This window comes from Lithobates pipiens, unplaced genomic scaffold, assembly GCF_037356315.1.
Source record: "Lithobates pipiens isolate NorthernLeopardFrog02 unplaced genomic scaffold, aLitPip1_a1.2 Scaffold_13, whole genome shotgun sequence".
Lineage (NCBI taxonomy): Eukaryota > Metazoa > Chordata > Amphibia > Anura > Ranidae > Lithobates > Lithobates pipiens.
In genome coordinates this window covers 24,406,989-24,431,049 of record NW_027507718.1, presented here as the reverse complement: position 1 = coordinate 24,431,049, position 24,061 = coordinate 24,406,989, and the positions used below count along the sequence as shown (strand labels likewise).

Here is a 24,061-nt window from a genome sequence, read left to right as displayed (position 1 = left end):
GCTGGGGGAAGGAACAGGGCTATTTAGGCTACTTTTACAGTGGTGATTAGGGCTGGTGTGAATTGTAGCAACAGTTCTTGCTGCAGCTCTTTGCAGCTAGGTGAAGCTGCTGCCCCATTCACTGTAATGGCAGGTCGCCGGTGGGCACAGCTATTCGCAACACTCTGCATAGACAGTGATTAATTGAATTAAATGCTGCTGGATGAACACAAAGTGCATCCGGCAGCGATCACCACAGGTGACAACCGCAAATATCTGTGGCCACTGGCTATAGTGAACAGGGCCTGCGGTTGCACCTACCTGCTAACAGCCCCAATAGGAATTTCTGATACCTGCTGCTACTGTTCACACCAACCCTAATCACCAATGTGAATGTAACCTCGATGTTTATGGGGCTCCAGCTGTTAGTGCGTTGCCTTCCTTGAACAGTTTAATTGCTAATGTACAGCACAATACTGGAGGTGGACATCAAGAAAAATAGGAAAATGGAGGAAAAGAAGGTGGAGCTGGGCTTTAAAGTGAACACGATATTGCCTAAAGTTTCTAAAGTAACAAAGGATGCTGAAGTTGTTCAGGCACTTCACCAGGACTAGTTAAGGCTTATCAGGCAGCAGCAGAGTGATCCTTATGCAGCGGCCGCCGCGTCATGTAATTGCCAGGAACCGCAGCACAAGGATTACTCCACATGTGCCCGAAAATCATCAAATAGTCCCGGAAGAGTAATCCTTGTGCTGTGGTTCCTGGCAATTACATGCCTCGGCAGATTGATAAAGACAAGGTGGCCTGGACTTCAAATGAATTGCCAGGAGCTGCATCGCAAGTATTACTCCACTGCTGCTCAATAAGCATTATCTAGTACTGTTCCTTCCTCAACCACGAGCTGCTGCTCAATAAGCACTAGCTCTGTTCCTTTCCCCAACCCCCAGCTGCCAAAAGTCCAGTCTGAATAAGTTGTCCGGGTTCCAGGCAGACTGAACTCCAGACACATGATTCAAAATTATTCAAAACCTGCACTGTCCAGGTGAATCCCAGACAGGTAGCAACCCTAGTTTTCCTTTGTTTTTTAGTGTCAGTGTTTTTTAGAATTTGTAGCGTTTTACCGCGTTTACCTGCATTAGAGCATTTTTACAGCTCAAAACCTCTACAACCCACTATTTCTGTTGTTTTTTTCCAGCCAAAAAATGCCTATATGTGCATAGACACATAGGATAACATGCATGGGAGTTCACTAGCTGTAGAAAAAAAACGCATGAAGCCAAAAACAGCAGCTGAAAAAACGTCCAGTGTGCATGAGGCCTTACAGTACATTCACACCACTATTTTTAACTACCCACTCAAGGAACAAACATACATTTGCTAGCATTTACATGCTGTAAGAATAACATTATAATTTGGAAATGCAGCATAAATATAAACTACCTTGACTTGTATACTGCAGATTAGATCTACTGACATTCTCTTAGGAAAGCAAACATGCTCATCTAATCCCTGCCAGGAAAACCACGCTGAAGAACAATGGATAGTGGCTAGATCTGTACTATATGCGAGGTGAAGCCTACGGTATGTATAGTCTCCTTTAATACTTACTTATGCAAACTTTAAAAACAGTGTCACAGTAAACAGCTATAAACCTTTGGTTCTTTGTCATGTAACAATGACTTCTCTTTCCCTTAAGCCTTGCTGAATAGCTCATCACTCTCCCAGCTTTTATTAGTTAACTAAAGACAACATTAGTTTGTAAGAGGTACACAGGAGCGGGATAATTATTACAGAACCAATTGTAACCCTGTCAAAATACGTCACCTAATTAGATTCTGGCAGACATGACATCCTCCATGACATCTGCAGAAAAAGACAACACATAATTCAATTACACATGCACAGTTTCTTAACAGTGCTACAGTTTGTGCGTCGTAAAATTATAAAATTGTGTATCCTTACAAAGCTTTATTATCGAGCCGATTAGGCTAAAACTACCCATAGCCAACACTAGCTGGGGTTGGTGAGAGATTAAAAATGCAGATTAAAAAAGCTGTTTTAATAGTTATTTTCCCCAATAAGCCAGAACTAGCTTATGCTTTCACCCCTCCTCAGTACATGTTGCTAAGGCTGCCTAAAATATCCCCTGTTCAATACACTCAAGCAGATGATCTGCAGGAAAAAGTAGTTTTAGACTAATAATTATTGAAATATTGTACTTTGAAAGATTGTGCAATAATATGGGTCCCAATTGTGGCTTCCATGAACACTTAAAGTTATTGTAAATGCTCTTTAAAAAAAAATAATAATAATAATAAAAGCACGCAGGTTTATAGTTACCTGCTCTGTGCAATGGAATTGAACACAACAGCCCCTAAACCTGCTCTTCTTAGGTCCCCCGCCAGCACTCCTGACTCCTCCCCTACGGCATGTGCCCCCATAGAAAGCCACTTTCTATTGGGGAACTTGTGCAGGTTCACTCCCAAGCCTTGCTTTTTTTTTTTTTTTTATATAGAATGGTGAGGGGTTAGAAGTGATGCCAGTTTTTAATTGCCGTAGCCTCTTTAGGGAGATTCACTCTCTATTTGTAGTGGTTATCTATGTTGCCGGGAATAAAAGTAAAGGTAAAACCAAAACTTTCAGTTGCCAGTGCCACTAGACTAGGAACAGATGAGGAAACTTCCAAGGGGGATCACCCTTACATAAAACATATATCCTTTTAACTCTTGTTGGGTCTACGTGAGAGAATCCTCCCTAAGAAGATGGAAATATATTTAAAAAGGCAAAAAAAAATCCACGGTGGCTCCACCACCCCCACCCCTCCCCTTTCCCAATCTATTCAAAATTAAGAGAAAACAGTTTTAGCTCATTTAGCTGTTTAACTCTTTTACAGCAGGCGCATCTTTTTAATATCCATCCCATATGGTGACCCCAGTACAACATGCGCAATGTATTTTTTATTAATCACACTATTTCAAAAGTGCAATATTTGTAAATATAAAATATATCATATAAAAAATATATATTACCTGTGAGGATCTTTGGTTGCTGGAATTATTTTTGCACATTCTCGTTTGCAGAAAATGTCTTCAATCCAAGATTTCTGGGACTAAGGAATAAAAGCAGAACCAAATCAAGGGATATTAAAACAATGTGACACAGATATAATGTATAACATAATTTAGACTTCCCTTTAGGTCTAGAATTTGTATATTTCTGATAGCTGATAAAGAGAAGTCTATTTTTCTATATGTGTAGTGTACGATCAGAGCATTGTTCTACATGACTTTCTTTATATCCACCTGAGCCAAATATTTAATTTCCTCAATTGAACCCACAACATAGCCCAAAAACTCTCCATTATTTAACTGGGTTGTAGAGAAGTAGGTCCATTGAAACTGATGCCTGTGTTCAGCTGTCCATAAGCCATGAAAATAATTCTATTTTGGTTTTATACAGAATATTTGTAGCACATGTCTACCATAAAAGTATTCCGACTAACTTAAACTATGGGCAACTTTACAGGTATGGCTACTAAAAGCTATATGGGCTGTACATGGAAATCATCCCCACTATCCTCAAATGAAAGTGACAATAAGTGCATCATATTAAATACCACTAAATCCACATTTGGTAAACATGAACTCTGTAATTGGACTATGGTTGTCTACAAAACATATCACACACAAGCATTCAGTGCTAATGAATAAGAAAAAAATAGAGTCACTACTCATAGTGATAATTATACAAAAAATACCAATTTTCTAATCCAGATTTGAGAACATAAATATGGATATGAAAAAGTATGAGTATCTAATGGTCTATAAAAAAAACTGTTATGCATTGTACACATGGTCGGACATTCCAACGACAAAATCCATCAGATTTTTTCCAACGGATTTTGGCCCAAACTTGTCCTGCATACACATGGTCGCACAAAGTTGTCGGAAAATCAGATCGTTCTGAACGCGTTGACATAGAACATGTATGATGGGACTCTAAACAGGCCAATAGCCAATAGCTTTCGTCTCGTAATTTATTCTGAGCATGAGTAGCACTTTGTCTGTCGGAATTGTCTACACATGATTGGAATTTAAACGATCGGATTTTGTTGTCGGAAAATTTTAGATCCTGCTCTCAAACTTTGTGTGTCAAAAATTCCAACGGAAAATGTCAGATGGTGCCCACACACGGTCGGATTTTCCGACAACATGATCCAATTGCTCATTTTCCGCCGGAAGGTCCGAACGTGTGTACAGGGCAATAGAGTGTTCTAGGCTTTAGCCTACCACGACGAGTAAATTTTACTATGTTTTAGGACACTGATCTTTACTGAGTGGGATAATGGAATAATGGGATAATGGAATGGGTACACAAATTAAATAATATAATTACAAAATCTGCTCATGTATTTTATGGTTAATTTGCTTGTGAGTGCTTTAAAGGTTAAGTCCACCTTTTGTAAAAAGTAAAAAAAAAAGTAATAAATGCAAAAACACTGATATTATGATCAGTGTGCATTCACTACTTTTTTTGAAATGAAGCCATCACTACATCGTGGATGCAATGCACAGGCTCTTGCAATGTACCCCCTCCAGCCTCCATACAGAGCTAGCTGAAGGAAGAGCACCTGAATTACAGAGTTGGGAGAGGAAGAAGGGATCTCTGACGCGCTTTGCATAGTCCCTATGCAGCAGTGGTAACATTTTCAATGAGCATTCCCAGGATCTCATTGATACAGCTATGCAGGTGGAGTCACATACAGTTGTGCTGAATTCAAATAATTGCAGCTGTGCTAAATACAAAAAATTTAGGATGTTCTAACCCTTTGGTAAATAAAACAAATCATATATGTTTGAGATTTATCTAGAATAATAAAACATTTCAAAATAACATATAAACGGTTAACTATAAATACATTTAATGGTGGTTGGATATTACAGATATCTGAAAATTATTAGTTATGGAATGTGAAAAAATCCTAGTAAACTGAGATTTTACAGTAATCAGTGTTGTGTTTCATTCCACTACTCCCACAGAATATATCCCAATAAACACCTGGGTTCAACCTATTATAAACCATTCAATAATTTCTCACTAATGTCTTTCAGATCCCAGACATTGTTACTTTAAAGAAAGCCTTGAAAATTTACCAGAGACTTTAATATATTATATCACCAGCAGAAGTGAGGAACAATTAGATTATTCTGTTTTGAACAAACAATTTAACATTTAAAAAAGACAAGAAAAAATCCAATTATAATGAATATATGAAAATAATCAACAATCAGAGCTCAATAGTACCCTTCCTGAGCAAAAAATTGTATACTGTACTCTCCACAAAAAAGTATCAAGATTTCCAAAAAACTAAGTGTTACCATTTAAAATATTACATAAACTGAACTTGTTCCCACCTCAAATAGTTTTGGAATTTTACTTAAAGGGGTTGTAAAGGTAAATGTTTTTCACCTTAATGCATTCTATGCATTAAGGTGAAAAAAACATCTGACAGTGCCTGCGCCCCCAGCCCCCCCGTTTTACTTACCTCACCCCTCAAAAATCCCGCGCTCGCCCCCGCCGTCCTTCCTCGCCACTCAGCCTGGCCGCTGATTGGCTGGAGTGGATGGATGGAAAGCAGCGCAGCCATTGGCTCGCGCTGCTGTCAATCACATCCACTGACGCGGAGTGCCGGGGGCGGGGCAGTGTGATACAGCGAGTGGCTATAGCCGCCGGCTGTATCACAGGAGCGCGCCGCAGATGCTTCTCACCATGCGAGGGAACTCACATGAACGTGAGAAGTACCTGCGGGAAGAAGCAGAGACAGCCGCCGAGGGACCCCAGAAGAGCAGGTTTGGGGCCACTCTGTGCAAAACGAGCTGCACAGTGGAGGTAAGTATAACATGTTTGTTGTTTAAAAAAAAAAAAATTTACTTTACAATCCCTTTAACTCTATGGGGGTTATATACTAAAGGAAAATCCACTTTGCACGGCAAGTGCACTTGAAAGTGCGCTTGGACGTAAAGTCGCTGTAAATCCGAGGGGGACATGCAAGGAAAATAAAAAAACAGCATTTTAGCTTGCACATGATTGGATGATAAAATCAGCAGAGCTTCCACTCAATTCAAATCTACCCCTTTGGTTTAGAGCGACTGCACTTCCAAGTGCACTTGCAGTGCAAAGTGGATTTGCCTTTTGTAAATAACCCCCATGGTCTTGCTCAAAAAACACTCCCTGATGGGATTCTATATTTGTGATTTTATCCAAGATACTTTTTTCTGTTTCAATTGTTTTTATTAAATGTGTTCTAGAGAAAAGAAGAACAATACAGAGCAGGGCGGCGAAAAATCCTTGCAACACCCTGAGCATATAACAAAGTAGTTAAATAAAAAAATCTAGGAACAGGGGAACCATGGAAGGACCATAACAAATGGGATGGGTCATCCATTAGGTTCCAAGTAGTCACAATCAAATAGGGGGATCTAACGTATGAAGAAAATCACGCATAATAGGGGGATCATGCATAATGAAGATCAATCACCCTTATTAATAATGAGGGAGCGCCATCATAAAGACAACTTATCAAGTCTGCCTATGGTATACATGGAGTCCATGAGAACTAAAACATTGATAATGTGTAACCTCTATGAAGTAGTCTTCATGATGATAGAACCTTTAACTTGTGTTGTATGATTATGAAAGCTCTCCCTGTTGTCAAACATCATATTAATAATGTTGGGGTCACAACTCCCCGCTACTAATAGCGTGAGTAACACAGATGAGGAAGGAGAAAGAAGGAGAAGAGGGAACAGCAACAGAGCTGGCGAGAAAAGAGAGGAAGAAGAAAAAAGAGAAGTGAGTCCGTCCAGGGTTCTAACTCCAACTATCCTTGAAATCAGCTCCATATGTCTGGGACCTGCAAATATGTAAGCCAGGTGGGCCATATTTTTTCAAAGAGGGATTGTTTATCTTGCAAGACACAATTTTTTTCATTGATTATGATCCATGAGTTTGCGTTTCATTATGGCTATATCTATCACAGGACGTTTCCATGTGGTCGCATGTGGACTAAGAACATGAAGTATATTAAGGTCTGTGTATGTCTCGGGGCATTTTTGAATGGTGTATTCAGTAGGGCTATGTAAGCATCTTTAGTGATATTGACCATCATGACTGAAAATATAAAGGAATGTACCCTCATGCAAAAGAGATAGCCACAACCCCTGAAGTAGGAGGCTGATGAGCCCGGATACATTTTCGAAAAGGCACTCTGGGACCAAGTACCATCTAGTGTGTACTTTGTATCCAGCTTCAGCTTACAAAAAACAAAGAAATCATTTTAAAACTGATAAATATAGGCTGTTAAAAGATGCCAGAAAAAGTCAGTAAACCCAATGTTAAGACTAGTCTTATACAGTATACACATACAAATATTACCTTAATTTACAATGTAAAATGACACATTGTTCATAATATTCCTATACTTCCTTGCACAAAGGTGCATCCTAAATTAAAAGAGAAGTGTAGGAAAAGAAAATAACAATCACTTCGATCAGTGATGGTCTAGATCAGGGGTCTCCAAACCCTGGATGTGGCCCGCGGGCCAGATGTGGTGTATTTTGTCCAGCCTGCAGCTCACCCAGACTCTGCCAAAAGCAGCTGCTGTTAGCAGCAGTATATCTGGCAGGTCCACTCCCCCACACCTTCCCATGCTGATAGAGGATTGGCTGCTATGCTGAACTGAGGATTGGCTGCTAGGAGGTGACATCATCAGCGCAGCACCTCCTGACTTCCCGTTTGTATTAGAAATCCTTACAGCCTGCGTGTGTAGCAGTAGGCGGGAGTCGGGAGGTGCAGTGGAGCTGCAGACATACACGTACTGGGGACATGGATGATGGGAAAACTCTGCTGGGGACACTGATAATGGGAAAAACTCTGCTGGGGAAACTGATGATGGGAAAATTCTGCTGAGGACACTGATGATGAGGAGACTCTGATGGAGGATACGGATATGGGGGAGACTCTGATGGGGACACAGATGTGCAGCAAGGTTCTGATGGGGACACAGACATGTGGAAGGCTCTGATGGGGACACAGACGTGGAAAGGCTCTGATGGGGACACAGATGTGTGGAAATGCTCTGATGAGGACACAGCCATGTGGAAGGACTCTGATGGGGACACAGATGTGTGGCAAGGCTCTGATGGGAACATGGACGTGTGGAAAGGCTCTGATGGGGACATAGATGTGTGGAAAGGCTCTGATGGGAACAAAGATGTCTGTAAAGGCTCTGATTGGGACACAGATGTGTGGAAAGGCTCTGATGGGAACACAATGTGCAAGGAGAATCTGATGGGGGACACAGATGAGCGGAACAGCTCTGATGGGGACACAGAGGTGTGCAAAGGCTCTGATGGGGAATCAGATGTATGGAAGTGCTCTAATGTAGACACAGATGTGTGGAAAGGCTCTGATGGGGACCCAATGTGCAAGGAAACTCTGATGAGGACACAGACATGTGGAAAGGCTCTGACTCTGATGGGGACACAGACATGTGGAAAGGCTCTGATGGGGACACAGATGTGTGGAAAGGCTCTGATGGGGACACAGATGTGTGGAAAGGCTTTGATGGGGACACAGACACGTGGAAAGGCTCTGATGGGGACACAGATGTGTGGCAAGGCTCTGATGGGGACACAGACGGGTGGAAAGGCTTTGATGGGGACAAAGGCGTGTGGAAAGGCTCTGATGGGGACACAGATGTGTGGCAAGGCTCTGATGGGGACACAGATGGGTGGAAAGGCTTTGATGGGAACAAAGACATGTGGAAAGGCTCTGATGGGGGCACAGATGTGTGGCAAGGCTCTGATGGGGACACAGGCATGTGGAAAGGCTCTGATGGGGACACAGATATGTGGAAAGGCTTTGATGGGGACACAGATGTACAGAAAGGCTCTGATGGGGACACAATGTGCAAGGAGACTTTGACGGGGGACACAGATGTGTTGAACAGCTCTGATGGGGACACAAATGTGCGTAAATGCTCTGATGGGGACACAGATGTGAGGAAGGACTCTGATTGGGACACAGATGTGTGGAAAGGTGCTGATGGGGACACAATGTGGAAGGAGACTCTGAAGGTGACAAAGAACTGTGAAAAGGCTCTGATGGAGACATAGATGTATGGAAAGACTCTGATTGGGACACAATGTGCAAGGAGACTCTGATGGAGATACAGACATGTGGAAAGCCTCTGATGGGGATGTGTGGAAAGGAATGTTCTCAGTCATATCATGCTGATTACAAACACAATTTTATTTATTCATTTATACATAACTGATTTTTTTCAGCCCCCGAATACTTGTAAAATCTACAATTTGACCCTCGTGTTGAAAAATTTCGAGAACCCTGGTCTAGATGATTGCAACACTGATCTCAGTTGCAGCTAGGATCCTTCACTGCCTCTACACTGAGAACCCAGTGGTTAAAGACCTCTGATCACTTAGTTCTCAGTCTTCGGTGAGAAGAAAACCAGTCACCAGCACTGTGCTCTGCCCCTCCAGCGCTCATTGAAGCATCAGGCTATGGAGTGGGCAGGTGAAGCTGGCTCAGGCTCTCAATGGCATGCTGAAAGGCTGAGCCAACTGCTGGTCCAGACATCTGGGAAGGCCCTGACATTAAAGTCGGGATCTCTCCAGAGCCTGGACTGGTTCTGTCATGTCAGCCAACAGCGGACTTTAGCCCACTATTGGTTCAAAACAGGTCACAGGAGTGCAGAACAAAGTGCATTCCTGTAACCCACAGGAGAAGTAGGGCCAGAGGAGATTTGGCCCTGCTTCTCCTTTAAGCTCCTGGCACTGGCTGTTGAAGTGAAAGTAAAGGAGCAAAATAACAGAAAATCAGATGTTTGTCCTGTCTTCCAGTAACAGTAAATTTCAGAGAATACAGAGTCAATCTCATGCACAGAGTGCATAGAGGTACACAGATATAGAGTTATTTAGGTAGCCTTATGCCGCGTACACACAACCGGACTTTTTGACAGCAAAGGTCCGTCGGACAATTCGATCATGTGTGGACTCCTTCGGACCTTTGCTTGCCAAAAATCCGGCAGACTTTAGAAATATAGTGTTTTAAATTTTCCCGGCGGACCGAGAAATCTGTTCGTGTGTATGCTAGTCCGACGGACAAAAACCAACGCTAGGGCAGCTATTGGCTATGAACTTTCTTATTCTAGTCCAGTCATACGTCATCACATTCAAATCCATTGGACTTTGGTGTGATTGTGTGCGTCCAAGTCCGTTCATTCCAAAGTGACTCAAAGTTCAAAGTACAGTCCCTCTTCCACGACTTCAATTCCTCATTGTCAAAGAGCTCAGATCCAGTATACTCACCAGATTTCCATGACTACCTGTTGCCAAGTGGGCCTAAAAGTGCTTTCTCTGCAGAAAACCTCACATCAGTCTCTCCAGCAAACACCACTCAGGGTATCCCTCATCAACCTCTTATGGTTCCTTATGGTTCCTTACGTATGTAAATTCTCATGTAAACACTGTTCCATTTCACTACAAAATCTGATAACTATTTCCAGGAGTCATCCAGCACAGCAGACATAAGTACCTTCTCAAACAGGAAACACATCACCAGAAACATTTTGAAGATCCTTCTGCCGAACTGGTCAGTTGTAAAGGAGAACTGAAGAAACTTACTCTTGAAGAAGGACTTCTTTCAAATTGACACAAACTGTTTAGCAACCAGCAACAGAAGACACAGACTTCCATTGCACCACAGGTATATGGCAAGGATCTCTCACATAGTCACTGTGGTACACATATGTGACCTTACACAGCCCATACCTTAAAGATAGAAGGTCAAAGCATTCAGACTAAATGGGCCCTCACCATGGACTGAGAAGGTTAATAGAAATAAGGCTTATCAAAGCCTCACTTATTGGAATATAGGGCTTCTGATGTAGATGTGAAACAGTGGCAGTCAGGATATTAGATGTTTGTAAAAACAGTGGTGAACTTTATAGAGAGATATATACAGACTTCATAGCATATTACATGGCTGTCACAGAAAACAAAAAACATAGATGCCTTTTACAGAAAATAAAAAAGCAAGTTGTAGCAATATAACTGCTTGAAGATTTATTTTCTTCTCTGTTAATAAGAGTGTCTTTTTAACTTCTGTCGCAAAAGCCAGTGACAAGATATAATAAATAAAATTAATGATCTGGATAAAAAAGAAGTTTTGAAAATGAAAATGAAAAAGAAAGAGAATAACATGTATTTCAATTTACACCTTTCCTGCAGCACCTGTCGCAATTAGATTGCAAAACAAATCTGTGATCTGCAGTAACGAGTGTTGTAATAGAGCAACTGTGGCAATTAATAAAGCTACATTACAAAATCATTGTAAATAGCTGTAAACAGCCCTCTGACTCTGCTTGTAGACTGGGGCTTCACCTGTCTACTGTCAAACTAAGTCAGTCCAAGCACGAGCATGCACTGTGGAGGGATCCTATATATGAACAACCTTGATGGCTTAGGTGAAGTCCTCCAGGATGTTCTCATAATGAAACAAGTCATCAGATAATTAATAATATGCCAGATATAGCATAACTAAATGGTTGCTTCTTTAACAAAGAAATGATAATAACTGCAAGCAAGAAATCACCCTCTGAAAGGAAGAGCAGCAATATTTACTTGCAGGAACAGCCAGTTTGGCATAAAGCCTTTACAAACATTCTTAAGCTCCAGTCACCTTCCATAGCTCTGCTACTGCTCTTCTTTTGGTTGTGTGTACAAAATGGTAAATAACTTATGAAACATGACAATATGCTGAAATTTGGCAATTCTTCCTATATATGTGTAGAGCTGCTATAACAAATTACTTCTGATGACTCCGCAACAGTTTGAAACACAACATGATCATCTTTAAAGAGACAGTAATATCAAGAAGAGTGAGCGCTAAGGGGTGACCAGTGACCAAAGATGACCAATCTCAAAGCACAATATACACGATAGTGCAGCGCTCAGCAGTTGATCCCAAATGGCGAACAGATGGAATATCCACAAATGGATAACAGTTATATCCACCTTCAGACAATTATCAGAAAAGTGAGCAAAAATTATGCTTAAATTGCACTGCATCCACACTGTGCTAGTTCCACCACCACTAGGCACTCACCAGAACATAAACTCAGCCTGTAATAGCTGTATTTAAAGTACTTTATATTTTTCTTTTAGATTTGGATAAACTTTCTTTTAGTTTTGGATAAAGTATATACTTTACTTTACTTTTGGTACAGTAAGTCCCCTACGTACGAACCTTCAAAGTTGTGACTTTTTAAAGATGCAAACGTGTTTGCACAGTTTTTTTTTGTTCCCAGCTGTGCTATTGTGTTCTGACAGGGGGACTCCCCCCACTAGAACACACTGATCAGTGCTCGGAGCCATTGTCTGCAAGCATTGATCTCTGTTGGACTTATTAACAAGTTGGACTTATGAACGAGCTCCCAGAACGAAACTCGTTCATAAGTAGGGGACTTACTGTATATACTGTAAGTCCCATTGGGCAAATTTCTTTTTATTTCCTAGTCAAGGGCCACAAAGAATATGAGATGAAAATTCTACAATTTGAGGCAATATGCCCAGTGTGCATGAGGCCTTAGGCTCCATGCACACTGAAGCTCATAAACTGATGTTTTTGGGAGTTTGGGAGCCCATAAACTCCCCTCTATGTTATCCTATGTGTCCATGCACACATGGACGTTTTTCCATGTTTATCAGCAGTGGAGTTTATGAGCTGTTATCTGAACGTCATAAAATCGCGTTCAGGAGTCTTTTTTTTACCACAAAAATGGCAAACACTCATAAATGCTGATAAACATTGATAAACGCTCAAAAACATGGCTCTACTGCATTTTTAAAGTTTTTGATCCATTGAAAGAAACGCTAACGTGAAAAAACGCTAAAAAGTGCTAATAAAGGCTATTGCAAAAAAGTTAAAAACCGTTGAAATACTCACTGCAAAGCTACTGTCGCTTTTATAACGTTATTTTAATGTCCAGTGTGCATGGAGCCATATAGGAATCTTTCAACCAAACAAAAACATAACATACTGTAGAATCCAATTTATCTCCATGCCATCCAGAACTAGAATGAATTAAAAAAAACATAGTTTCAATCTATGTCAATATTATTTAAATCAGATTTTAGATGGGCTGGGTACATTGTCCCTTCATGGATCTACCTTAAATTAAGTATTAAGAATGAAAACCTGAATTCCTAAAGAAAATTCCTGTAGTATAATTGTGTAATAAAGCATAAAGCTGAGTGGTAGGAACAATTTTACATATAGCACAGCCTGCAAGTTGCAGCAGTTCAAGGCACATAGAGTATAGCAAAGAGTACAGATAATAAAGAGCAATGTAAAATAACATGTAAAGTCTACAGTTGTTCTATGTATGTAACACAAAACATATAGTATGTACAATGCACATTAGGTTTGCAGTGTATAATGTACAGCACAATACACAACAAACAGCTGTCTGAAGTACGTAATGTACATCAAATTGTACAGAGTGCATCGGTCTGGAGTATGTAATGTATAGCACAATATGCAAGGTACAGAGAACTAGTGATGGCCGAACGGTTCGCCCGGCGGTCGTTTCGCGGCGAATTTCCGACTTTCGCCGTCCGCGGGTTCGAACGCCTTTTTCCGTCGTTCGCCCCGGCGGACTTACGTGTTTAATGTATACAAGAACTTTAACCTTTCGTGACACGTTTATCATGTGTTACAGGACAACCAATTGAGACATGACAGCTCATGGACACTTGGACATTCCCCCTAACCTATAAATACACCCGATCCGGTGGCCATTTTACATTCTTTCTTCTGTCACTGTAGGGAAAGGATCCTGTGTGGAGTAGGGACAGAGAAAACGCTAGCTATTTGGTACACAAAAGTTCTTTTCAGGACTGGTATAGGTGTTAGGTCAGCAGCCTGAGTTTCTTTTGTCAGTTTAGATAAAGGGACAGAGCGCTGTATGCTGCTATTTTAGGGACAGCTCAGCCAGATTAGTCTTTCTTCATCATCATCATCATCATCATCATTAGCTGTTACTATCAGGTCCACAAAAGAGCTGTTCCAGCTAATCGTTCCAGCCTACTCTTTTTTGCCAATTTGTATAGGGACAGGCAGGAAGCAGTGTGTCAGGCAGTGAGGATAATTTTAAAGACTTGCTGTTACTATTAGTTCCACAAAGGTTCTTTTCAGGACTGGTATCAGTGGTACGGTAATAGGCTTGTACACGTATAATATTCTTTCTTCCAAATATAGAAAGAATATTATACTTGACTGCTGCCCTTCTGCTGCAGTCTGCTAATCATTCACAACTCACTTGTTCCACAAAGCTCTTTATCAGGACTGGTAACTTGGTCTGTCTAGGGTGCTACGGTACATAGGCTTGGGTGCGGTACAGTCTGCTGTTCTGTAAGGACCGCTATCGGTCCACAATACATAGGGTTGCCGTGCACTACTGCTGACCGCTGCCCTATACTGCAGCAGTCCTTCATTGGTATAGGGACTGACGTACAGTCTGCTAATCACTAACACACAACCTGCTTGGTCCACAAAAGTTCTTATAAGGACTGGTAACTTGGTATAGGGTGCTACGGTACATAGGCCTGAGTGCGTTACAGTCTGCTGTTCTGTAAGGACCGCTATCGGTCCACAATACATAGGGTTGCCGTGCACTACTGCTGACCGCTGCCCTATACTGCAGCAGTCCTTCAGCGGTATAGGGACTGACGCACAGTCTGCTAAACACTAACACACAACCTGCTTGGTCCACAAAAGTTTTTATAAGGACTGGTAACTTGGTATAGGGTGCTACGGTACATAGGCCTGAGTGCAGTACAGTCTGCTGTTCTGTAAGGACCGCTATCGGTCCACAATACATAGGGTTGCCGTGCACTACTGCTGACCGCTGCCCTATACTGCAGCAGTCCTTCATTGGTATAGGGACTGACGTACAGTCTGCTAATCACTAACACACAACCTGCTTGGTCCACAAAAGTTCTTATAAGGACTGGTAACTTGGTATAGGGTGCTACGGTACATAGGCCTGAGTGCGTTACAGTCTGCTGTTCTGTAAGGACCGCTATCGGTCCACAATACATAGGGTTGACGTGCACCACTGCTGACCGCTGCCCTATACTGCAGCAGTCCTTCAGCGGTATAGGGACTGACGTACAGTCTGCTAAACACTAATACACAACCTGCTTGGTCCACAAAAGTTCTTATAAGGACTGGTAACTTGGTATAGGGTGCTACGGTACATAGGCTTGAGTGCGGTACAGTCTGCTGTTCTGTAAGGACCGCTATCGGTCCACAATAGATAGGGTTGACGTGCACCACTGCTGACCGCTGCCCTATACTGCAGCAGTCCTTCAGCGGTATAGGGACTGACGCACAGTCTGCTAAACACTAACACACAACCTGCTTGGTCCACAAAAGTTTTTATAAGGACTGGTAACTTGGTATAGGGTGCTACGGTACATAGGCCTGAGTGCGTTACAGTCTGCTGTTCTGTAAGGACCGCTATCGGTCCACAATACATAGGGTTGCCGTGCACTACTGCTGACCGCTGCCCTATACTGCAGCAGTCCTTCATTGGTATAGGGACTGACGTACAGTCTGCTAATCACTAACACACAACCTGCTTGGTCCACAAAAGTTCTTATAAGGACTGGTAACTTGGTATAGGGTGCTACGGTACATAGGCCTGAGTGCGTTACAGTCTGCTGTTCTGTAAGGACCGCTATCGGTCCACAATACATAGGGTTGACGTGCACCACTGCTGACCGCTGCCCTATACTGCAGCAGTCCTTCAGCGGTATAGGGACTGACGTACAGTCTGCTAAACACTAATACACAACCTGCTTGGTCCACAAAAGTTCTTATAAGGACTGGTAACTTGGTATAGGGTGCTACGGTACATAGGCTTGAGTGCGGTACAGTCTGCTGTTCTGTAAGGACCGCTATCGGTCCACAATACATAGGGTTGCCGTGCACTACTGCTGACCGCTGCCCTATACTGCAGCAGTCCTTCATTGGTATAGGGACTGACGTACAGTCTGCTAATCACTAACACACAACCTGCTTGGTCCACAAAAGTTCTTATAAGGACTGGTAACTTGGTATAGGGTGCTACGGTACATAGGCCTGAGTGCGTTACAGTCTGCTGTTCTGTAAGGACCGCTATCGGTCCACAATACATAGGGTTGCCGTGCACTACTGCTGACCGCTGCCCTATACTGCAGCAGTCCTTCATTGGTATAGGGACTGACGTACAGTCTGCTAATCACTAACACACAACCTGCTTGGTCCACAAAAGTTCTTATAAGGACTGGTAACTTGGTATAGGGTGCTACGGTACATAGGCCTGAGTGCGTTACAGTCTGCTGTTCTGTAAGGACCGCTATCGGTCCACAATACATAGGGTTGACGTGCACCACTGCTGACCGCTGCCCTATACTGCAGCAGTCCTTCAGCGGTATAGGGACTGACGTACAGTCTGCTAAACACTAATACACAACCTGCTTGGTCCACAAAAGTTCTTATAAGGACTGGTAACTTGGTATAGGGTGCTACGGTACATAGGCTTGAGTGCGGTACAGTCTGCTGTTCTGTAAGGACCGCTATCGGTCCACAATACATAGGGTTGCCGTGCACTACTGCTGACCGCTGCCCTATACTGCAGCAGTCCTTCATTGGTATAGGGACTGACGTACAGTCTGCTAATCACTAACACACAACCTGCTTGTTCCACAAAAGTTCTTATAAGGACTGGTAACTTGGTATAGGGTGCTACGGTACATAGGCTTGAGTGCGGTACAGTCTGCTGTTCTGTAAGGACCGCTATCGGTCCACAATAGATAGGGTTGACGTGCACCACTGCTGACCGCTGCCCTATACTGCAGCAGTCCTTCAGCGGTATAGGGACTGACGTACAGTCTGCTAAACACTAATACACAACCTGCTTGGTCCACAAAAGTTCTTATAAGGACTGGTAACTTGGTATAGGGTGCTACGGTACATAGGCTTGAGTGCGGTACAGTCTGCTGTTCTGTAAGGACCGCTATCGGTCCACAATAGATAGGGTTGACGTGCACCACTGCTGACCGCTGCCCTATACTGCAGCAGTCCTTCAGCGGTATAGGGACTGACGTACAGTCTGCTAAACACTAATACACAACCTGCTTGGTCCACAAAAGTTCTTATAAGGACTGGTAACTTGGTATAGGGTGCTACGGTACATAGGCTTGAGTGCGGTACAGTCTGCTGTTCTGTAAGGACCGCTATAGGTCCACAATAGATAGGGTTGACGTGCACCACTGCTGACCGCTCACCTATACTGCAGCAGTCCTTCAGCGGTATAGGGACTAAGAGTTTTGTCACAGGGTCATTTAAAAAATGACATGCAGAGGAAGAGGCAGGCCCTTCCGCAGGGGTGGTAGGGGTAGGGCAGGAGCAACAGGCTTGAGCCAAAGTGGGAAGTTGCAGAAGGTGCGTTCAATTACTTTAAAGGATGCACCAGACTTGGTTGAGTGGCTCGCTCAGCCTTACTCTTCTGCACCCTCCTCATCCTCTCGATCTGCACCCTCTTCTTCACTCTCTGCTATGTGCACCCCCAAAGACACTACCACCAACAACACGACCACCACCACCACCACCACATACCTTCCGCTTGAGTCACTGGAATTATTTTCCGATCCATATCAAGAGGACATTTCTGATGCGCAGCCACTCTTGGTATTGGATCAGGAAGAGGAGGTAGCAACAAGCGCTACTCAGCAGTCTGACGCCAGTACCCAGATCAGCCCAAGGAGGAGGTTGGTCCCCGGTGTTGCTGCCTACTCTACTTATAGCGGTGGGGAAGGTGACGTTGATGATGACGTGTCTAGTGATGTCACGTGGGTGCCCACAAGAGAGGAAGAGGAGGGGAGTTCAGAGGGAGATATGGACCAGCAGATAGGGAGGAGAAGCAGCAATGACTTACATTGCACAGCAGGGACAAAGCAGACTGCAAATGTATCAGGAGCGAGTCATCGACCATGTACGGTCACATCTGGCGCTCCCAGGACACCGGCACATGGCTCCGCAGTGTGGGCTTTTTTTAACGTGTCCGCTGCTGACAATAGCGTTGCCATCTGCAATCTTTGCAGTCAACGCGTTAGTCGCGGTAAGCCCAATACTCACCTAGGGACGACCGCCTTAAGAAGGCACATGAGCAGCCATCACCGAGCCCAGTGGGAGCAACGGAACACACAAAGCCACACTGCAGGCTCTCACCGTCCAGCCTCGTCTTCTACTTCTCCTTCTCCTCTCTCCTCACAATTGTCCTCCACTCCACCTTCCATCACGCCAAGCTCACATTTTTCTGCAAAAAGGCAGGCTTCCGTGGGCCTAATGTTTGAGCGTAAAAAAATGATGACGCCGGATAACCCTCTTGCCCAACGGTTGGCGGCTGGCTTGTCAGAACTCATAGCCCGCCAACTACTGCCATATAAACTGGTGGACTCGGAGGCCTTTCGCAAATTTGTGGCCATTGGAACACCACAATGGAAGGTCCCAGGAAGGAAGTATTTCTCAGAGAAGGGCATCCCAGAGCTATATGGCCATGTTCAGCGGCAAGTGAATGTATCTCTGGCACACAGTGTCGGTGCCAAGATACATCTGACCACAGACACGTGGTCTAGCAAACACGGGCAGGGAAGGTATATCAGTTTTACTGCCCACTGGGTGAACCTTCTGACGGCCGTCAAGCATGTAACCCGTGGCACCCGTGTAGATTTGGTTTTACCGCCACGGATTGCATGCAGGCCTGACTCTTCTTCTCCTCCTCCTACTCCATCCTCCTCCCTCTCCTCCTCAGCTGCCTCCTCCTTTTCCGCTGCTAGCGTCTCTTCCACTGCACCGCCCAAGCTCCCCAGAACCTATTCCACATGCCAGGTGAGACGTTGCCATGCCGTGCTGCGTCTGTTGTGCCTGGAAGCAAAGAGCCACACTGGCCCGGCACTCCTTTCAGCTTTGCGTTCACAGGCAGATGAGTGGCTAACACCGCTCAATTTGACAGTTGGTAAAGTGGTGTGTGACAACGGTGCCAATCTGCTTAGCGCATTGAAACAGGGCAAAATCACGCACGTGCCGTGCATGGCACACGTCTTAAACTTGGTCGTGCAGCGATTCCTTGTCAAATACCCTGGGGTCCAGGACATCTTGCGGCAGGCAAGGAAAATCTCGGCCCATTTCAGAAGATCTTACACGGCCATGGCTCGCCTTGCTGACATTCAGCGGCGACACCATCTGCCGGTCAGACGTCTTATTTGCGATTGCCCGACGCGATGGAACTCAACCTTCTATATGCTTGATAGGCTGCTCCAGCAGAAACGTGCAGTTAACGTCTACCTGTATGAACTCTGCGAAAGAAACGGTTCTGGGGAGCTGGGTTTTTTTTCACCGCGCCAGTGGCTGCTCATGCGCGACACATGCAGACTTCTGCGGCCATTTGAGGAGATCACCAAACTGGTCAGTCGCAGCCATGGCGCCATCAGTGACATGGTACCTTATGCCTTCTTTCTGGAGCGTGCATTGCGTCGTGTCATTGATCAGGCTGTGGAGGAGCAGGAGCGGGAAGATGAGGAAGTCGCAATGCTGGATGAATTCCCAGGGGGGGCTACTCTATCTGAGACAAGTCAACAACAGGAGTCTGATGAGGAGTCAGAGGAGGATGGTGCCGGGGCGGATGAGCAGGAGCAAGAAGAGCATGCTTTAAACCTTTCTGGGATCCCTGTTGTGCGAGGATGGGGAGAGGAGAATGAAGAGGACGACATTATCCTGGATGATGAGCAGGAGCCAGGCCACCACACCGCTTCCACTTTAGTGCAAATGGGGGCCTTCATGCTCCAGTGTTTTAATAGGGACCCCCGTATAAAAAGCATGAGGGTCAAGGACCAGTACTGGGTGGCAACGTACTTAGACCCCCGGTACAAACACAAAATGGCGGAAATGTTACCGCCGTCGCAGAGGGCTGTCAGAATGCAGCACTTCCAGGCCTTGCTTCGAGAAATGCTGCATTCTGCTTTTGCGTGCGCTGGCAGAGGAGCAATTCCCACTCCCAGAGAAGGATTTGCGGGTACCAATCCAACAGCGCCTGCAAGAAGAGGCCGGTTTGAAGATGTGTTGGTGACTTCGGATATGAGGTCATTCTTTCAGCCGACCCATCGACAGGTGTCATCCGGATCCAGCATCAGGGAACGCCTAGACCGTCAGGTGTCCGACTACATTGGGTTAACGGCCGATGTGGACGCTCTGAGGAGTGATGAACCCCTAGACTACTGGGTGGGCAGGCTTGACCTCTGGCCAGAGCTTGCCCAATTTGCAATCGAACTGTTGGCTTGCCCCTCATCCAGTGTCCTGTCCGAAAGGACGTTCAGCGCAGCAGGGGGGATTGTGACCGATAAGCGTACTCGCCTAGCTCACCACAGTGTTAACTACCTCACATTTCTAAAAATGAATGAGGCATGGATCTCGGAGGAATTCAACACATGTGATCAGTAGACCATGTATATGTCTATAAACAATTTTTGGAATCAAGCACACAGACCTTCTTAATTCATTTGGCTCACTTCCCTGACCCAAAAAAGCACACCGTACTATATGCCCCTACCCTCCTCTTTGAAGAGGTTGAGCGGTGTCATATTTCTACTGGGGCTGCTTATTATGAGGGGTTCCCACCATCCCTGTGCTGTGCTGACTTCCTCCTGGGTGTTCTTATTATGAGGGGCTCCCACCATCCCTGTGCTGTGCTGACTTCCTCCTGGGGGTTCTTATTATGAGGGGATCACACCATCCCTGTGCTGTGCTGACTTCCTCCTGGGGCTGCTTACGGTGCTGCTGTCAGCGCTGTATGTCACGGAGCTGCTGTCAGCGCTGTATGTCACGGAGCTGCTGTCAGCGCTGTATGTCACGGAGCTGCTGTCAGCGCTGTATGTCACGGAGCTGCTGTCAGCGCTGTATGTCACGGAGCTGCTGTCAGCGCTGTATGTCACGGAGCTGCTGTCAGCGCTGTATGTCACGGAGCTGCTGTCAGCGCTGTATGTCACGGAGCTGCTGTCAGCGCTGTATGTCACGGAGCTGCTGTCAGCGCTGTATGTCACGGAGCTGCTGTCAGCGCTGTATGTCACGGAGCTGCTGTCAGCGCTGTATGTCACGGAGCTGCTGTCAGCGCTGTATGTCACGGTGCTGCTGTCAGCGCTGTATGTCACGGAGCTGCTGTCAGCGCTGTATGTCACGGAGCTGCTGTCAGTGCTGTATGTCACGGAGCTGCTGTCAGCGCTGTATGTCACGGAGCTGCTGTCAGCGCTGTATGTCACGGAGCTGCTGTCAGCGCTGTATGTCACGGTGCTGCTGTCAGCGCTGTATGTCACGGAGCTGCTGTCAGCGCTGTATGTCACGGAGCTGCTGTCAGCGCTGTATGTCACGGAGCTGCTGTCAGCGCTGTATGTCACGGAGCTGCTGTCAGCGCTGTATGTCACGGAGCTGCTGTCAGCGCTGTATGTCACGGTGCTGCTGTCAGCGCTGTATGTCACGGAGCTGCTGTCAGCGCTGTATGTCACGGAGCTGCTGTCAGTGCTGTATGTCACGGAGCTGCTGTCAGCGCTGTATGTCACGGAGCTGCTGTCAGCGCTGTATGTCACGGAGCTGCTGTCAGCGCTGTATGTCACGGTGCTGCTGTCAGCGCTGTATGTCACGGAGCTGCTGTCAGCGCTGTATGTCACGGAGCTGCTGTCAGCGCTGTATGTCACGGAGCTGCTGTCAGCGCTGTATGTCACGGAGCTGCTGTCAGCGCTGTATGTCACGGAGCTGCTGTCAGCGCTGTATGTCACGGTGCTGATGTCAGTGCTCTGTATTACGGTGCTGCTGTCAGTGCTCTGTATCTCCTGCACCCTCTTGTTTGCCTACCCTGGTCCCTGACCTTCCCTCTCCTCCATTGCCTTCATTAGCTCCATAGTCCTGAATTGTCAGAACAATTTCCCAAATAAAAAAAAAATGCTTGTAGTTATCGATCCCAAATTCACCTCATACATGTATTATGCTATTGTCCAGGTGGTGGGACTACGTGCTACCCCCTAATAATTACCCCGTGGCCGCAAATTCGACCTAAAGGTTTGCGAAATTCGCCTCCCATTGAAGTCAATGGAGCCCGCGGCGAACGGTCGTTTTCGCGAACGTTTGTGTCCGTTCGCGTTTCGCGTTCGCGAAACGTCCCGTCGGAAGTTCGTCCATCACTACAGAGAACCATACAGCAGAGTTCAACGGTCTCAAGTATGTTACATGAACAGCATATAAAGTGAATCTGTCCCCCCAAAAAAGTCCCTTCATATGGTGGTCAATGTAAATGCCTTTAGGGTCAATGCACTGAGAGTTAAATAGTGGCCAATAAAATGAGGTAAAATAGTGCTTGCAGTATTCAGTTTTGAAAGTGCAATTTACTAAGAATTTTGCGTTAAATAACCAATTTTGTATTTGTTCAATTGAGTGATAATTAATGCATTTTTTATGCAGTAATTTACCGCATTGAGCTGGTTGTAGGGAGCGGGTCAGAAGCCAGTCATGGCATCCTTAACAGCAGATGACTCATCAGCTGTCAGCAGGTTCCCCGCTGACAGCTGAATGGTAAAAAAAACAGAAAACAAGTAGACAATTAAAAATTATGGAATGCATACCAAGCCCTTTGGGTATGCTATGGATTTTAAAGGGAACCCCATGCCAAAATATAAAATAAAAATCCATACCAGACCCTTACCTGAGCATGCAGCCCAGAAGGTCAGGAAAGGTGGGGACGAGTGAGCCCCCCCATCCTGAACCATGCCAGGCCACGTGCCCTCAACATCGAGGGGTGCTTTCCACCCTCCTATCCCAAAGCACCTTGTCCCCATGTTGATTCCCAACAACCCTGGGCTGTGGTTGTGATAGCCTGTGGGCAGGAGGCTTATCGGAATCTGCAAGCCCTCTTTAACAAGGCACCCCTATGTGAATGAGTATGGGTTACATAGTACCCCTACCCATTCACCAAAAACTTGTGAAAGTGAATAAAGACAGTACAAAAGTTTTTGACAATTTAGTTTTTTTTAAATAAAAAACTGTCCCCCAATGTAGATCCATCATCAATCATGCCGCCACCGCCGGAAATCAAAACAATCTCTACTCACCACAAATGCTCCCACGGTCTGGCTGCCCCACCGTGTGACATTTATTAAATAGCTATGGGGTGGGGGCAATCCGGCGACGTCACCTGGTAGCACCTCCCCTTGTGAGGTTACTGAGCCAGCATGCACTCCACACTGCTATTTTTTCAGAATTTTTAATTATCGACATGTTTTTTTTTACATTCAGCTGTCAGCAGGGAATTGCGTTGGTGATCAGTTTATTGCCCCTTTATATTAGTGATCAGTGCAGATGGGTCTCTTTACACTGGTGGACAAGGCAAGGTAGAATACAGCTCCAAATTTGTGGCTGCTGTAGTGTATCATTATATTGGTTGTCAGTGGGGGGAATAAGTTGGTTAGTGGCAGTAGTGATGCATTAGAAAGTTGGTCAGGGGCAGGAAGACTGATCCTTTACATTGGTGGCCAGCATTAGAATGACTGTTCTTTACATTATTGGTCAGAGGGAAGGAAAGTGATCCATATACTGCGGGTCAATGAAGAAGTACCTTATGTTGGTGGGCAGTGGGAGCTTAGGATGACTGCCCCTTACATTGGAGGTTAATGGGTAGAAAGATGCCCAATGGATTGCTGAAAAGTGTCAGGAAGCAGGACACATTTATTGGGTGGCAATGGCAGGAAGAATGCCACCTTTATATTGGGGATCAGTGGCAGGATTATACACCCATTATATTGCTGTTCAGTGGGAAAAAGAAATACCTGTTACATTGATGGTGAGAAGAGAATTGGTAGTCAGTGGAAAGAAGATAACTCCCTTACAATAGTGGTCATGGGCAAGTAAAATGTCT

At 44.9% G+C, this 24,061-nt stretch overlaps 1 protein-coding gene across 5 annotated transcripts in view; it reads right to left on the bottom strand.

The window, feature by feature from the left end:
* Positions 1-24,061, bottom strand: part of TRPM6 (transient receptor potential cation channel subfamily M member 6) — a 332,641-nt gene that overhangs the window by 232,998 nt on the left and 75,582 nt on the right. For all 5 annotated transcript variants that reach the window (XR_013272142.1, XM_077474929.1, XM_077474927.1 and 2 more), the window contains exons 2-3: positions 3,009-3,088; positions 1,804-1,842 (exon numbers count right to left, since the gene is read on the bottom strand). Coding sequence is in view for 4 of the 5 variants with exons in the window: in XM_077474929.1 (XP_077331055.1) it covers positions 1,804-1,842; positions 3,009-3,088 (119 nt within the window). In the remaining variant the exon portion in view is untranslated. The remainder of the gene's footprint in view (positions 1-1,803; positions 1,843-3,008; positions 3,089-24,061) is intronic.